Source organism: Parasteatoda tepidariorum, chromosome 6 (assembly GCF_043381705.1).
Source record: "Parasteatoda tepidariorum isolate YZ-2023 chromosome 6, CAS_Ptep_4.0, whole genome shotgun sequence".
NCBI lineage: Eukaryota > Metazoa > Arthropoda > Arachnida > Araneae > Theridiidae > Parasteatoda > Parasteatoda tepidariorum.
Genome location: NC_092209.1, coordinates 39,279,672 through 39,297,427, shown reverse-complemented (window position 1 = coordinate 39,297,427; position 17,756 = coordinate 39,279,672). Strand labels below are relative to the sequence as shown.

At 27.8% G+C, this 17,756-nt stretch overlaps 1 protein-coding gene across 1 annotated transcript in view; it reads right to left on the bottom strand.

Moving 5' to 3' along the window:
* Nucleotides 1-1,388: 1,388 nt before the first annotated feature.
* Nucleotides 1,389-17,756, bottom strand: part of LOC107443261 (serine/threonine-protein phosphatase 4 regulatory subunit 1) — a gene marked incomplete at its 5' end in the record, with an annotated part of 107,016 nt that continues 90,648 nt past the window's right edge. Inside the window, 11 exon segments of the mRNA XM_016057068.4 lie at nt 1,389-2,255; nt 3,507-3,658; nt 4,626-4,786; nt 5,832-5,947; nt 6,311-6,431; nt 7,960-8,075; nt 8,551-8,727; nt 11,278-11,463; nt 12,309-12,361; nt 14,006-14,076; nt 15,542-16,758. Of these exon segments, the coding sequence (XP_015912554.2) occupies nt 2,238-2,255; nt 3,507-3,658; nt 4,626-4,786; nt 5,832-5,947; nt 6,311-6,431; nt 7,960-8,075; nt 8,551-8,727; nt 11,278-11,463; nt 12,309-12,361; nt 14,006-14,076; nt 15,542-16,758 (2,388 nt within the window).

The window sequence follows — 17,756 nt, the reverse complement described above, 5'->3', positions numbered from 1 at the left end:
ATGCAGAATTTTAAATATATTCACTGGTGAGTGGCACATTCTACGTTTTAAATTAATAATTTTTTTATTTGATTATGCAAAAAAGAATAATTTTTATTAGTTAAACTTTTAAGTTAGAAAAAGGAGTCAAGTGTATTTCTTAAAATTTTAATAAATGTTATTTATATAAGTATATTAAACAAAAATCAACAAGATTAATATTATTGATCATACAGAATTTATGGATATATGAAGAATTAAGCAAACTAAGAAAATTTAATTCATATTACTAATGTAAATTAAGGAATGACCCCTATTAAAATATGTAACTTAGTTCAGTATTTCTTTAATAAGATTAATTTTTTTAATAGGTTTGGAATGTAAATACAATAAGCCAATAATTTTAGCATTGAAGCTAAACACATCATATGAAAAAGTAAATCATGATTCATTCCAAGATTTATAATGGTTATCAAATCTTGAGATTATTGAACATTTTATTTAACTTGTTTTCATATCACTACAAGATGAACTTATGTTTTTTGCAATGACAAATCTGAATTAACAAAAATTTTTAACTAAAGTTACTAAATGTTAAAATAGTGAAAAGGGCCTCACTTCACACTTTTAGCGCAAGGTCATTGACTTGCCAGGTACAAAGATGATGGCGCTTTACCAGCGATGAAATTAGCAAGTGAAAATTTTATTTTGCTACTAGGAAAAAAAATTTGCAATGTTTAGTTGGTCCACAAGATCAACAAAAATTCTAGAAATTTTCCCCAATGTGTGGTATGCGTACCCCCAGGGGATGCGCGTTTTTATGCGAAATATCTTACAACAAATGAAAATTTTATTTAAAAACAAAGCTAGCCATGAAAATTTATGTATTTTTCTATTGGCTATTTTTGGCTGAGTTAACAGTTAATAATTAGTGGTGCCAGCAGCTTGTTGTGATTTTTAACTTTGGTGAAAATTTTTTTATTAGTGGTACACAATGTTACGAAGAGTACACAAAAAGTTTGGGAAACACTGATTTAGCGCATTGCTATTGATTGATTAATGTAACCGAGTCTTTAAGAGACCGACTGAACTGGTCAATTTTACTAGTTGAAATCAATCTCCCTATTTCTTAGTAAGGGGTTCATATTATCCAACTAACCAAGATAAATTCTGCCATTATGCGATATTTCCTTTAAGAGGGTGGGGGAGTCGTATAGTATAATAAAATGTAAAAGGATCAGTGCTGTTCGATCTTTAGAAACATTTGATAGCTGTTTAAAAGTAGAGATTCCTATAACGGAATTAACTTCTTTTTTTTTTTTTTTTTAAATTAATGTATTTCAAGTGTTTATGTTGTTTAAATGGAAAATGCAAGAACTAACAACAAAAGTAACTCGGATCAATAGAAAGACAACTGAAATTTATTTTTATTTAATAGAAAAAGGAACTGCTACATATAAAAACACATTTAGATCTTCAGATATGTATATATTACAAAGGAAATAATTTAAGTTTTCCAATAAAAATAACACAAGCGCTTCAAAATCATTCATTCATTTATTTATAACTTCTTGAGCACCTATAATGAGTAAAATTTAAATAATTCATTGAAAATAAACTTAGTATTTTAAAAAAGATCTTTTCTCTCTTATAGTCAGTTTAAAATAAAACATGATGGAAAATTTACTAAACAGAATGAAAAAGAAAAAATATTAAAAACTTGTTGAGAAAAACAACGATGGAAAGGAACTGATAAGATGATTTTTAAAGATTCATTTTGATACAAATACCATCATAGCCAATCGTAAAAAGTCACATAAATTTATTGCATAAGTGTCATAAAAACATGCAAGTAAATTTTTTTTTTAAAAAAAAGTAAATAAACCCAAGCGACATTTAGTAGTGTAAGTATAAATAATTGATCTCAAATCACAAATACAGAATTTAATTACATATGAAATGTCATTATCACAGCTAAGTAAATTTTGCTTAGCATGAAAAACTCATAAGATCAATAAATAATCTGAGACATAAGCGCTTCTTGATTGTACCCGTTACAGAGGTATAAAAACATACGTATTGCATCTGTACAATTTTAGTACAAAGAGAACTCATGTGGAAAGATAAGTTTTGAGCACATAATTGACTTCTCCATAAAGCTCCATGGCGACTTTAAATAAAAATGATCTACTTCAATATGGTTGATGGCATTCCCAGTCAAAATACGACTAGATAGGATTTTTGAGCTAACAGCTTTATCAGACCATTTGATTACTCTGCAAAAAATAAGAGATTGTCAATACTACAATTTTTAACATGAAACAATACGAAGGTGTGCAGAGAGAGATGAAAATACCCAACATTCATTCAAAATGTATATATCATCAATACAAAATAGACTAAAAAAATTAAGAGAAATATTTTTGAAAGCACCCTTCTCTAAACACATTAATGCAGGCAAACATTACAGACAATTAAAAGTAATGGCAACAACTAATACAAGTAGATTTAATTTAATAAAATGTTCTAAAAGAAGATTCAGGGCATCCCCTTTTAAACCAAATGTAAAAAAAAAAATTCTTAAACGAAAAGTTCCAAATGTTCTTTGAACTATAGCTTATTCAGAATCAACTCAATAGAACATGAAAAACTGATTAAATTTATATGCTTCTATAAGGGAGCCATTGAGTAAATCAGAAAATGAAGATCCAATTACAGATATCTGACACTGATCAGACTATGATTTTCCCATAACCAGTAATATAAAACTAATTAGCAACCTATATGGCAAGTAATGCTATAAAAAGAATATTGCATGCTGAAGTGGACAAACTAACTCATGACTCTATTTTGAAATATGGCATGCATATAAAAGTTACAAGATACTTATTAGTTAGTTACTAGATGTAAGTTGACCCTGCTTTTACTTAACATGTTTAACCTATTTTGGTTTTTTCTTTTTTTTTTAAAAAAAATCCAGACAAATTACATTTAGGCATTAGTAAACACTTGCATTGAGATTATGAAACTGAAATTAATAGATTTTTGTAGAATTAATAGATGCTTTGATAAGCAATATTTTACACATAAAACTAAAAACTCATTAGTAATATAATGTAAAAACTAATTAGTAACATAATTCTAATAGCCACCAAATATTATACATATCTAATAGCCACCATCATAAATAAGAATTAATACAGAAAATTTGATTTTTATAATAATTTATTGCTAGCCAACTGAAAAACATTTTTGAACTGTGAATTTGGCAGAAATTTTTTCAGAACAGGAAATAGAAAATGTTCTGAATAAATTTTACATTCTAATTTTAATGAATCTAAGAAAATCTATCCAGGAGAATTTTCAAAAGAAATCACTCTAATAGCTCTTGGAATGTTGAAACTTACTGACTATTAATTTTAATTCTTGGAAGGACTTTTTCAGGTTTTCTCTCAAAAATGCAATATTCCTTGACTTATAAGTATAAAAATCAAATTTCCTAACAATTAAAGAGATAAAACTCTTACGTTATTAAACTGCCCATTCTGTAGACAAGAACATTCGTGAGTTGAAACCATGTTGGCATAATATCTTACATCTGCATCTGTATCACTTTGAAGGGTATGTATAGTTTCCAGTAGTAATTCCCTATGAGGACTTTCTGGATTGGAAAATGTATCTAAATTGGGAAATAAAGAAATAACCATATAAGAAAAACACAAACAATATGCACAGGACAATTTAAAATATTAAATCATATACGATGAAATTTGGTAGCCAAAGATGTGAAAACGTGAAGACTGCGCAAAAATTTATTATTTAAAAATATGCAAAATAAAAATTTTGTATTAAAATAATATCAGGGGTCTGTCCAGACATTTTGTGAAAGGTCCGTTTTTCGTGAAATTGTGTAAAAATTACTCACATTCTTTCAACCAGGGTCCGCTTTTATGAATTTGTGCAAATAGGGTCTGGTTATTGCAAAACACTTTTTCAAGGAGTTTTTAAATTGTAAATAGATACAAGATTATACCCGGCACTGTAAAATCATAACAAAAAAAATCAAATTTTCAAAAATAAACAGCAATTGCTGCTTCTAAATTAGAGATGCAACATACAAATATTTGGTATTTATTCGATTAACAAAACACTGTTGAAAGAAGGGAAAGATATGTCCCAACTATCAGAAATAATGACCTAGAAAAGTTAGATGAAATAGACTTTTTTGAAAGATATCGTTTCTTAAAACCTCTCCACTTAAATTAGCGATACTCACGCTGATTTGTTTATGCACGATGCATGTGTTTATATTATATACAAAGTCACATGGTTTTACCTTGCCCAATCAAAGGCCTCGTTATATTTCCTGGAAGTGTTAAACTCGAGTTGTGAAATCCTCTGTTGAAAACGGTTGGAGAATAAAAAGCGAGGGTTAATCCGAGAGTAACTCTGAACCGTGGATATTCCGATCCCCGAGTTACTCTTGAATTTAACTCGGTGTGGAGAATACGGGTGTAAGAGAGCTTAAAGACAATTCTCAAATATTGAGTAACAAATCTTCCACTATAACTATATGAAATATACATATATTAAAGTTCAAACAAAAACATCACATTTAAAAGAGAGAAAAAGAAAATAAGAATTACCTAAAGGCCATATTACTGTTACTATGCATCTAGCAATAGCTAATCTGACATTAGGAACTCGATCCCAACATAGGTACAGTAGCTGTGGCAAAGCATCCTCTGCAAACTGATCAGCAGAAAGAGAGTTTTCTATAATGAATTCCTGACATACATACACATATCTAAAAAGGAAAAGAAAACCAGTTTATTCTCACTAAAAATTTATAGGTTTTATTACAAAACAAGAATCTTAAATTTATTTCTGGAAAAATTATCTAGAACAGGGGTTTATAAAATGTGCTGCTAAGTGTCTAGGATTTCTATCACTTATCAGTTGCTATTCAAAAAAGTAAAATAGAATTTTTAAAATTAAATTTGAACTTTCATTTTGTTATGTCTTAGTATCATGTCTTTGAGAGGGTTCTCATTCCCATTGCTATTTCACACAAATGGGTTTAATGCAATAGCTGTTTTGAATTGTTGATTATTTTTTTTAAAAAATCAAGTGCAAGTCCTAAGCTTTAATGTCAGCATACAGTCTGATACAGCATTATGATATACCCACACATGAATGCACCTATAAAACTCTTGAGTTATAGTAATTCCCAACATTTTTAAGAATCTCAAAAAGAGTATTATTAATAATTTTTAGGGGGTGGAAATTATTTTCAATGAAAAAAAAAAGTTTCACTACTTTTTCTGCCATACTATACAAATGCCCATAATTTTTAAATCAAAGTCAGGAAAAAAAATCACTTATTTTTCTGCCATACTGTGCCAATACCCATAATTTTTACATCATAAAAGAGATATTTTTTGTAGTAATCAAAATAATTAATACTGATCTTACTATTGCCCTGATATCACGATAATTCCTCCAGACAAAGCCAAGATTTGCATATAGCTGAAAGACCAAGAGCAAACCATTTTTTATTAACGAAGCATTTTTGTCAATCCATGCTTAGCAAAATTTCTAACACCATGTCTTTATTTCAAATTACACATTTATCAACCTTAACTATATTGAAATGATATTATTTGCCTTATTTCAAAGCACCTCCCAAAGGAACTTAAATTGTTAATGTTTGAAAATCAATGACTAAACATTGGATTTATTTTTTGTATAATGACTAACTAATTAATCATAATTTTCTTATACTCCAAGCATATTTTTTCACACATGAAATTCCAAAACATTCACATAACTAATAGCAAATAGATACTCACAGTTGCCGGTGCAGCCATTTAGGAGAATGGACGAATTTGTCAGTCAGTTCAGTCAAAACTGCTTTGCTTAGAGTTTGAGTTGGGTGTTGTCTTAATCGTTTCATTACAGCAGCCATCTGTAATAAAATGTCAGTATTATTAATGAAATGTTCGGTTGTATTTACCCAATGCTTTAACATTTGTACAATTCGCATAAAATTGAATTGAAAATTAAAGCTGAAAGTGCTTATATGAAGCAGAATAACACAAGTTCAATTTAAGTTAGCAGAGCTTTTCAAGAAATTCAAAATTTTATACGCTCTCTTAATTGATTTTGTTTCATTATGCAATTTTTTTTAAAATTTCAGCAAATAATTTACCAAATAGTTTATTAAATGAATTGACATTTAAAATAAATAGAAGTAGTTTAACAAGTGAGATGTTTTTGCCGAACACAATCAAATTAGATAAGATTTCATTGTCCCAAAAAAAGTACTTACCACACGTACTGCAGCCAAACGAACCTCACAAACTTTATCTTTGATTAATTTTAAGGCGAGAGGCACCATGTGATCTCGAACACATTGGGGTTCATACAATTCAGCTATACATACAAGTTGCCTAAAAAGAATAGAGAATCAAAATAGAAAAAATAAAAGATCTCAAAATTTTAATTTGTTTATAATAAAGCATCCTGGAATTAATTAAAAATTTTACAGTTCTACTTCTTGCAAATTCAATTGTAACTTTAAAATTAAACCAGTATGTTAAATTTAGCAAATTAAAAATTTTAAAAATTAACAAAGCAGTAAATATTTTACTAATTTTTGGAGGTTTTGAAACTATGAGGAAACAGTAAAATATCTCTACATAACATACCTTTTTGTCTACTGATATTGATTTTTTTTCCTTTAAATAAACAAAAAATCGGATTTTTTTTTTCAAATACACTGTAAGAACTTTGATTTATGACTAAAAAACCTTTATAAATGCTTAATCAAAATTAAATTAATATTAAAACTATATTATATGAATGTTTTAGAAGCTCTAACTACCTAAAATAATTATTCATTAAAATATGTAGCTTTGAATGCATAGCAACCATTTTGAAACAAATGCATGACTGAAATTTAAAGACTAGATGAAATAGGGAATTTAAAGAATACTTTAACTATTAAAACAAAGTTTCAATTACCAAAAATTTAAAACTGTGATCCCTCCCCCCTTGGTTTTTAAAATGGCAAAATAAATGTAACAGATTGTGTTTAGAAATGTAGTCATTCAACAAAAAAAAAAAAATAATAATAATAATAATCTATATATTTTTATATTAAAATATTCCTTTTTAATTCAAAAGAGATAAGATTTTTAAAAATGTAATTTCAAATGTGTTGGAATCTAACACATACCAAGAAAGAAAGTAATTTCGTTAGCTAAAATTAATAAATGCATCAATTAATTTACTTAAAATAAATTTTGAAACTAAGAAATAAAAGTATCAATAATTTATAACACTGTTTTTTAATCATTTGATTTATATCAACAAACCCTGATATAGCAAATATTATTTAAATGTACTTTTTTATATAAGTGTGCACACAACACTTTTATGGATGGTGTTGTCTACACTAGTCGTAGTTATTTCCTGATCGCTCTTACTTTCAATTATTCTAATTGGTGTATATTGCATTGATAACTTAATATTTGTGCCAATACTGATAGGGTTATACATAAGAATATCAATTAAATATTGAAGAAAATTATCGTTATAAATTTTTCCCCCACATAAATACATTTCTTTTAAATTTACTTTAAAATGATTGGTTTGAAAGGAAAAAAAAAATAAAGAGCTACATTAGGTCTGTGAAATTCTTTCTTTCCACATAGGGCAACCAAGTTGCTTTATTTTACAATATGTCTTAGAATAACTGGGAAAAACAACTTTTAGCAAACTAGTAATATAGTTTTTTAGGCCTATTAATATGAGCCTTGTAGGTTCATTACAAAGTGACGTCAGTGGTTTGTTAAAGCCAGATTTAGAAACATAATGAGAGCTTCTTTTCAATTGCTAGTTATATCACTTAGGCTATCATGACACTAGAAAAATTCCAACAAAAAATTTATATTATTATTTATTTTGATTACATACTCTGCTAAAGCAAGTCTCAGTCTCCAATTCTTCTCATTCATGTCTGAGTCACTATTTGAAACTAGAAAGTCAGATAAGTTAGGAAGAAATTGTACTCGTTCTTCAGGCTTTAACACCTAAAAATGAAAAACATTGTAAGTTCCTATTACGTACTGTTAAACAATATATATGCCATTATTTTAAAAGTTTACTGAGTTAGGAGCTAAGTCTATATTTTTTTTATAATTTTAATATTCATTGATACCTTGATTTTTCATCAAAATGTAACAATGACTAGAAATTTTAAAATGTTACCAAATGAATTACCCTTGTTGAATACATTCTAATTCATTTAAAAAACACGTGTTAAAAACCAAAATGATGGGGAAATTAAAAATTACTAAAAAATACTGAGATTGATAAAGATAATAAAAAGCTATAATAACAAAAGCTTATCTTTATAGAAGACAGTTATAATAAAGAAATTATGATGATGAAATTATGAATTAACAAATAACTGAAACAAACAATTAATAAAATACTGCAACACGATTTCTTAATAATGCATTTAGATCTTAAAAAGCACATTTTTAAATTAAGATTAGGACTCACCCTCAGAAATTCGAATAAGTGTTGCAATATCCCAATACGAACTTCATCTAAATCTCCAATGAAACGAGAAAAGACTGGCACAAGATCTTTGGATGTTATTTCAGGACCTAATATCACAGCTAATTGGTGCAGAGCAGAAGCAACTGTTCTTCGCACTTTCCACATCATGATGAAACCCTATTGCAACATAACATACTAAATCATATCAATCAATTCCATAAAGTAATAATTAAATAGACAAGTTTTTTCGGCCATTTCATATAAAACATAAATTTCCCATTTCTGTAACTATCAGGGAAGCAACAGTAAAATAAAAGTTTTACTATGAGTGCTCAACTGTTATGAGTAAAGGACCACATGCTTATTTAGAAATGTTTATCGACAATTATAGAGCATTTACATATAAAAATCATTGTTCAATACACTAATTTTATCAACTACACATTTCCATAAAATTAAGTACTTAAAATAAAAGAATTCATTAGTAAAGAATGTGAAAAAAGAAAAAAAAACATTTCTAAACTTATCGAATTGTGCGTGTTGAAATAATACTTTACTAAAACCAGGGTAGGGTTTTTGCCGCCGAAACTGGTTTTTGACAAGACAGTGGTAAAAACCGTCTAAAACCTACCGTTTTCTTTCATTTATGGCATATAGCGGACAATATATTATTTTCACATAATTGCCTTTATAAATGAATGTTGTAAATGATTGCTATTGATTTTGCAACAATATACATGTATTCTTATAGAAGGATATATATTCATATAGAAATATTGTTATATACTTATTGCAAATAGTGATACTTTTATCATTATAGCTTGATTTGCAAAGGATTCAAAATTTTGCACTTCTTAATTGTTAGAAATAAACAAACAAAAAAGCTTGGAAATATTAATAAATTCAAGAACTAAAGAGAAGAATTTAAAATTTGGCATTTCTTAAATATTAGAAATAAGCTAAACAAAACTTTCAAAACTTGTAACTACTAACAAACTCTAAGTCAAGAATGACTTGACATTCTTCAATAATGTAATATGCCAAACAAAATGATGCTTGGAAATGTTGAAAATTTTGTTTAGTATCCTAATATTTTACTTCAAATAGTATGTTTTGATATAATCATGTTAGGAAAATGCAAGAATCTGTTCTTATGTATCTTTCAACAACTTTTTTTCTATTTTATTGCCCAAAAATGAATTAATTTTAAATTATAAGCAGTTAAACTCAAGTAAAAATACAGTTTTACCAAAACTATGGGTTTTTGACACGACGGTAAAAACCATAATATAAACCGGTAAAAACCGTCATGTGTCAAAAACTTGCCAACCCTGATTAAAACATCAGATTTTAAATACCATTCGCAAATGTACAATGCTAAATTTCAAATGCACATCATAAAGAAATCAACTGTGCTATTCAAAACTCAAGAATTGTAGTAATAACCTGATGAAAAATATAATTAAATGGACAAATTATTTCGGCCATTTCATATAAAACATAAACTTCCAGTTTCACAACTATCAGGGAAGCAAGAGTAAAATAAATTTTTTACTACGAGTGCTCAACTGTTGAGTAAAGGACGACATACAAAACAGTTTGATGTTTGATAAATGATGGGACACATGCCTATTTAGAAATGTTTATCAACAATTATAGCATTTACAAATAAATGTCATTGTTCAATACACTACTTTTATCAACATAACATAATATAATATCTATGTATATAATATAATATATAATCTGTGCAGGCTGAAATAATATTGTATCAAAACATCCGATTATAAATACCAATCGCAAATGCATGATGCTAAATTCTAAATGCAAATCATAAAACGATCAACTGTGCTATTCAAAACAAGAGTTATAATAATAGCTTGATGAAAAATATAAAGTTAATAACTGAAAAGATTTTACAATAAATGTTGAAACAATGAATTTGGCAGTAAGCACGTCAATGATTACTTAAATTAGAAATGCATGCTTCATGTATATTAAGAATATTGTTAAACACATGGAAAATCCATAGAAAAAAGATTAAATATAAATAGAAAAACAACATCCATTTAGGATGAAATCTGCACACACTGAGAACCTCAAAATACTGTCTCAATACTAAAATATACTCAAAATACTTACTGTTGGTGTAAATGGAAAAAAAGGTTTAAGCTGATAAATATGACATATTATGTTTTTAATATCTATAAAGCTGTGGCTGTTAGCAAAATGATAAATTCTTGAAAGCACCTTTCAAATTATTCGATTATAAAATACAATCCCTTATGAAGAGAAAGATCCAGATAATTTCCATTCACACTATTACAACGCAAGAAGTGAATAAAAAGCATAGTTGCAAAATATCTATTCCAATGCAAGTTATGCTCCAAATATTGCCATTTTTATTGCAATTATAATATATATTAGAACTTGACAGGTTTCATAAAATCTTAGCTAGAATTTACTCACTATTTAAAAAATTAAGATTTTTATAAAAAATAAAGTTAAACGAGTATCACTAATAACTCTAAATCCTAAGGCTTCTAATTTAAGCCAAGTTTAATAAAACGCTGTAACATGACAAATAGTTAACTAGATTAAACAGCTGCAACTACTTTTTTTTATACAGAGATTTAGGGAAGAAGGAAATTTATACAAACAATTATAAAACTGATATTTATAAAAATATCAGTAACTGAAAAAAAAAAAAAAAAAAAAAAAACATACTTGTAAATCTGAAGTAAGAGCATCAAATGTGTCTCGTAAACAAGGCCAATATTTCCTTCCTAAAGTAAGAGCAACTGCGGGTAAACTGTAGGCACAATGACGAGCTATTTCTGCATCTATGGTTTGAGCCCAGGCAGAATCTATCATATTTAAATATTGCAGGAGCAGCTCAGGAGGCACAATATCCTGTTGAAAAAAATATAAAAAACTCATTTAATCCTATAACAAACAAGTATAAAATATTCATATTATTTTTAAAAACAATATTTATAAATTCGGCTAATTTATAATTTCTTATTTGCAATTACATTTTGCATTAAGATGGCTTGGCCATATCTGGAGAGGTCCAGAAAACAATGCAGTACGAATCGCCACCTTTAATCGCCTTCTGGATCTCGACCCAGCAAGAGGAAGACCTCCAACTAGATGGCTGGATGACACTACTTAAGATCTCAAAGTAATAAATATTAAAAACTGGAAAAAAGTCACCATGGATAGGAGGCGTAGGAGGATACACGTGGTTGAGGCAGCCAAGGCCTGTAAGGGGCCGTATTGCTGAAGAAGATAGTTTAAAAATTACTTTTAAAAAAAAAATGAAAAATAAGTTCTTTTTAACATTTTGTGTTGATCAGTATAATTTAGAATGGTTTGTGAAATAAAATAGCTCCTAAATGTCTATATTTGTCTACTGTTGGAAGAAAACTCAAACAAAATTCTTTTTCAGCGGTCCCACGTTATCAAGAGAATTAGTTGGGTAAAAAAATCATTGAAAATAAACAAATTTGGAGTAAAGGTCACGAAAATTTTTGGGAGTGATCAATAGACAAATTTTCTAGAACTTCATAAGAGAGTAAAAATGTTAGTTCTAGAGTTAACATGATCTAGCCTTAATTTTAAACGGCGATTTATATAAATACAATAGGTGAATTAGTATTTATTTTTCTCAACAGAAATAATTTTTAAAGATAAATGCCATCACTACTTTTAGATTGCTTAGTTAATAAAAATTAAAAATGAATAAAAAAAAATACCTGCTCATGAACAGTAAAGATGTTTGTATTAGGAGGAGGTTCACCTTTGTTTTCTGAAAAAAGAAATAAATTACTTTAAAAATTATACAATTCATAAAACAAACATCATAATCCTCTCTATGATAACCTATATTAACATAAAATATATTTTTTTCTAACAGTTAAGTTTTATTTCTATTTCATAAGCATGGTTCTCACTCTATTTACAGGGTTGCCACAGTAAAAAAAGAACAAAAATAGTTGCTTTTAGTAGCCTCAAGCATGAAAATAGTTGCCTAAAACTATGAAAATAGCTGCCTGAACAGGAACAAAAATTTATCAAAAACAATAGCCAAATAACTAAAATTATAGCTTAATTGTCAAAAACTATTTATGCTCCCAATAAAAAAAAAAAGTTTTGTACAAATATGAAAGGTATGCATATTAGAAAATAAGTACCTATATAAAAGTCGGGAGTCTCAGAGAGAACATATAACAAGTACTCTATTAAATCCAATGGAAATTTAAATTTTTGGCTCTTTGGACATAAATGATTGTATAAAAGTTTGCTTTCTTTCATTAACGTTCTGAAAAGTAACGTTCATTTTTTAGAAAAAACTTTGCAAAGAGTAAAAAAAAAACTCATAATAGTCGCTCGCCTATTCCTGAAAATAGTTGCTTTTTTTGCCTTTAAAGTTTGCTTTCTTTTATTAACGTTCTGAACAGTAACGTTAATTTTTGCGAAAAAACTTCGCCAATATTAAAAAAAGCCTCCTAATAGTCGCCTATTCCTGACAATAGTTGCTTTTCTATTTTTTTTTTTGTTGCCTTTTCAGGCAAAAAAAGTCGCCTAAGGCCGAAAATAGTTGCATTTTAGTAGCCTGTGGCAACCCTGTATTTAAAAACAAAAAATTCCTCACTGATTCAAGGTATATCAGGTAAATTTCAATGAAAATTCAGACCATATTTTATTTATACCATGCACATTTTTTTCTTGAAGTGCCAAATTTAGTGAGGAAAAAAAATGAGTGAGGATGGCAACATGTCAGTGCGACTAAAATGTTACATTTTTGTAACAAATAATTGTAATTAGATATTAGAATTATTTACTTCAAATCTCAATAACTGATTACTGTTACTGGCAGTGAATGGTTATTTTCCATGTATAACATAGGAATTTTCCAGGTTATAGTAAAAAATTGTAACTTTTCCTGTCTATTCTGATTCCCCCCCCCCCCCNCCCCCCCCTTCTTTTTTCTTGTTAAAATTAAATTCCGTCACAATTCCAGGTTTTCCTTATTCTTCATAACCTTCGAGGCCTGATAATTTTAATGCATTTTAAAAAAAAAAAACTTTATTTATAAAAGAAAAATGAAGATGTAACAGTCATTACTTCCAAAAAAAAAATCCTTAAGAATAAAACTATAACCTATAGAATAAAATTTTTTTAAAAAATATGATAACTTTCAAAATTAATTCAAATACTAACAAACATAACATATTTAACATGGGGGGGGGGAAAGCTAAGTAAAAAAATTTATATGTTGGATAAAAGAAACAAGCACAAATTCAAGATAAGACTTCAGAAACTTATGTCGAAATCTAACTGTTCATATACAACATTTACTAAATAAACATCGAACATGCCTGAAAACAATAAAGCCATGAAATAGATTGCTCATGTTCTAATAATTAAGAAATGCATAAAATTAACAAACCTGGTGTTTCACTAGCTTTTAAGTTACTAAAAATATCCTCAAAGGTAATATAGCAGTCTGCAACATCAGACCTAAACAAATAAAATAAACATTAAGGAAAAAAAAACAAGCATAAATGGGAAAGAAAATTATACTCTAAAGTTATTTAAAGAAAGAGGGGGACTTAGAAAAGTTACAATAAATAAAAGTAAAATGTGCATAACAATTCTGAATAGGAAAAAATTCATGGATTCATAATTCAAAAATTTGATTCATACAGGGTATAATGGTTGTAGTTAATTTTTTAGTAGCATTATAGATATTACAACTAATATTTTTCATAAACAAAAATTTAACTTATAGGGACTTTTGTGAGTTACTATTTCATTTAAATGTAAACCATTCAGTAGACACAGCCAAAATCTATTGATATAATATGTAAATATATCTCCTTTAAAAGACACACAACTCAAATGTGTCATTATTTATTAGTTATACATGAAAAAAAGAACTAACAAATTCTACTGAGAATTTTCTTCTTACTTTTAAGATCCAGTTCACACATTATAACACAAAACATAAACCAAAAATTGCAGCAAGGAAGCAAAAATTATATGACACCCTCCATAGTAAGTCTATTGTGTGGGGGGAGGAAGGTGATACTGTGTCTACAGAATAATAATATAGATAAAATTACATAGGAACTTTAAATATGTATATAAAAAAATTTATTTCTTTTTGTTTGTTTGTTCTCTAATTTTATTTGTAAATAAGTTGAGTCATTATAGAAAAATAATCTGAACCTTAACTTTATTGGTATAAAGTAAAAGAAGAAAAAAAAGCTATAATAGAAATATTTATTTCTGGAACTAAATTATCCATAAAAGAGATGATAGGAAACAAACAAATAACCGTAATTTTTAAACAAAAAATTTCAATGGTTGAAATTCAATAATTATAGTAAATGTTCAATTAAATTGATATACATATTAAAAAAAAATTTGAAATTAATCATTGTTTATATTTGAGTATTAAATGATTATCAATATTTTCAGATTTGGAAGAGAAAATATTTTATTTATAATAGTAAATTTAGCACAACGGACAAATTCTTTTAGAAAGTATAGGGGGAAAAAAAGACATTCAGCTCAGTATTTATGTTACATCTTTTCTAAAAAAAAAAAAAAAAAAAAAAAAAAAAAAAAAAAAAAAAAAAAAAAAAAAAANAAAAAAAAAAAAAAAAAAAAAATTGTCACAGTGAGTGGAGACTATTAATTTAATTTTTTCAGAATGAGAAATTAAAAAATATTGAATCTAAATAATTATATATTTAAAGAATGGGAAAATGCAAATTTATCCAACAGCAAAAATAAAGATAGTGCATAAGCACTTAAAACTAGGAGAATCTGTTTTAATACTTTGCCAACAGAACGTATTTTGTCTTGTTTGTGAGCAGTAATTTGTCTTGTGCAAATTGTACGAATTGTAAGTCATTGTTAATCATGCAAAACTGATGGAGAAACAATATATAAAATATTAAACTTAATTTAAACTTACTTTACTTCAGACGTAACTTCAGATTTAACTATTCTGATATTTTCATATGCATTTATAGCACCAACACAATGATTTTTGTAATAATTTATTTCTTCCTCCATGTCAAGAGGTGGAATAGGATCACGCCAATACTGAAAATGATTAAAGGCACTTTCTTTAACAGAAGGCTTCTCTTCATTACACTTGAGCACATCTTCATTTTCAACTTCGTTCACAGAAGAAATATCAGAAGCTTCGGAGGAGTCATTAGGAGATGAATTAGAAAATTGGACAATATCACCACTTACATCATTGGAATGTGGATTGGCCATTAACAAAGTTTCACTACCACTATCTGCTAATGAATTATGATTAGAGGTATTTATACCATTACTATTGGAATTAGTACAACTTATTGATGGTATCACTTCAAAAGAAATTGGTCCATTTAAAGGAATTGACCGGTTGAGACTTACACCATTTACAGTTATAGAGCTCCAAAAAGCATGTTTTTCTTCAGATGATTTAATGTTTTGCAATTTTTTAGTATTTACAAATAACTTTTTATTTACAGAACCAATGTCACCATTCAAAACTTTACCACATAAATCTTGAGTGACACCATCTTCGCACCCATAAGCTGCTTCATACCACAATTTATTAAACTCATCATCATGACTTTGGTTTAGTCTGTCCCTTTCAAAACCATTCATACTCACAGTGTCACACAAAGATTTCTTATTGCAACTATCGACTTCACAAGTATCACCTGAGCTAACTAGATTTGTATTTTGGTTTGAGTTCTGTGTAGAATTGGAGGTAAATGCATTATTTACTATTTCTCCACTTCCTTGCATTGTGTCTACATCAGAAGCTGGAGAACTAACTTCTATCACAGTACAGTAGTTGCCAACTTGGCAAGAAATACTTGGGACATCAGAAGGAGAATGACTTGAGGCCACACAGCTGAGAGGAACAACATTATCACAGGATTTGGAAGAATCAGTCCTGTCAGAACTAGAATGATCTGCAACGACATCTGAATTACCATTCGATTCGTTAATTAAGTCTGAATCGTCATCATCACAAGTCAACTCATCATGAGAATTTTCACATGTTGCTGTATCACAATCTGTGACAGTCAAAACACCCTCTTTACTATAGTACAACCCAGTTTTATCTGGTTCAGCAAATGTAGATATAAAAGGACCTAAAGCTTGATATGCAGTCACACGCACCTGGAGGGAATAAAACAAGCATTTAAATTGAATGTTACACTTTTAATAAAATACATTTTTATTTCTTTTAATAACGTTTATTATCATTACATAATATATAAAGTAACGATGTTTAAGTTTAAAAACAATTTACATTGTTTAAAATCAATAAAGAGACGTTAAATAAATATTGGATTATTTTAGTCAAGACATAAGTATGCTAAATTACACAGTACGAAATTGGATTTGCAACTGTAAATAAACAAGGGTGTTACAGTAATTTTTACTTTTTCAATCTCTTAATTTAATATCTGTATTTAATATTAAATATATTAATTGTGAATTTGATTGATAATTATTGTGAATTTAATATTTTTATTGATGAATTTCATACCTGCCAACATTGCAATTTGCATGACCTTACTATTCTGAGTCAGTGTTCACACAGAAACATTTCGGCATAGTGTTTGTTATACAGAAAGTGTTATTAGAGGACATTTTTTACACAAAATTAAGAACTATCTGCCACTAAATTTAGAAAACCTTAGAAAATACACTAGTCAATTTTGTATATATTTAAAAAAAAAATTTTTTTTTTTGAAAACTGTCAACAGAAAACCCTTTTTTAATCTAGAGCAGGGGTTGCCAAACTTTTTTGATCATCGACCCCTGTATAATTTTTCGAAATCTCCATCGATCCCTACAAACGTAATTTTCTGTTAATTAAAATAAAACTCTATTAGATACTGTGTTTGTACATTTATTTTATGACTTTAAACACTTATTAAAGTAATAGTATATTGTGTAACAATAGTTTTATGAAAAATATATTAATATTGAAATTTACAAAAATTGGTCAATTTTGTAATTTTCGTAAAAAAATACAAAGTGTGCTATAGTTTTGTCGCGGGCTGTACTAATCCATATTATTAAAGCTTACCTTCTTTTTTGTGCATTGATAATTAAAATTGATATCTAAACCAAACGAATGGTTTTATCGAAACAATAACTAATTATCC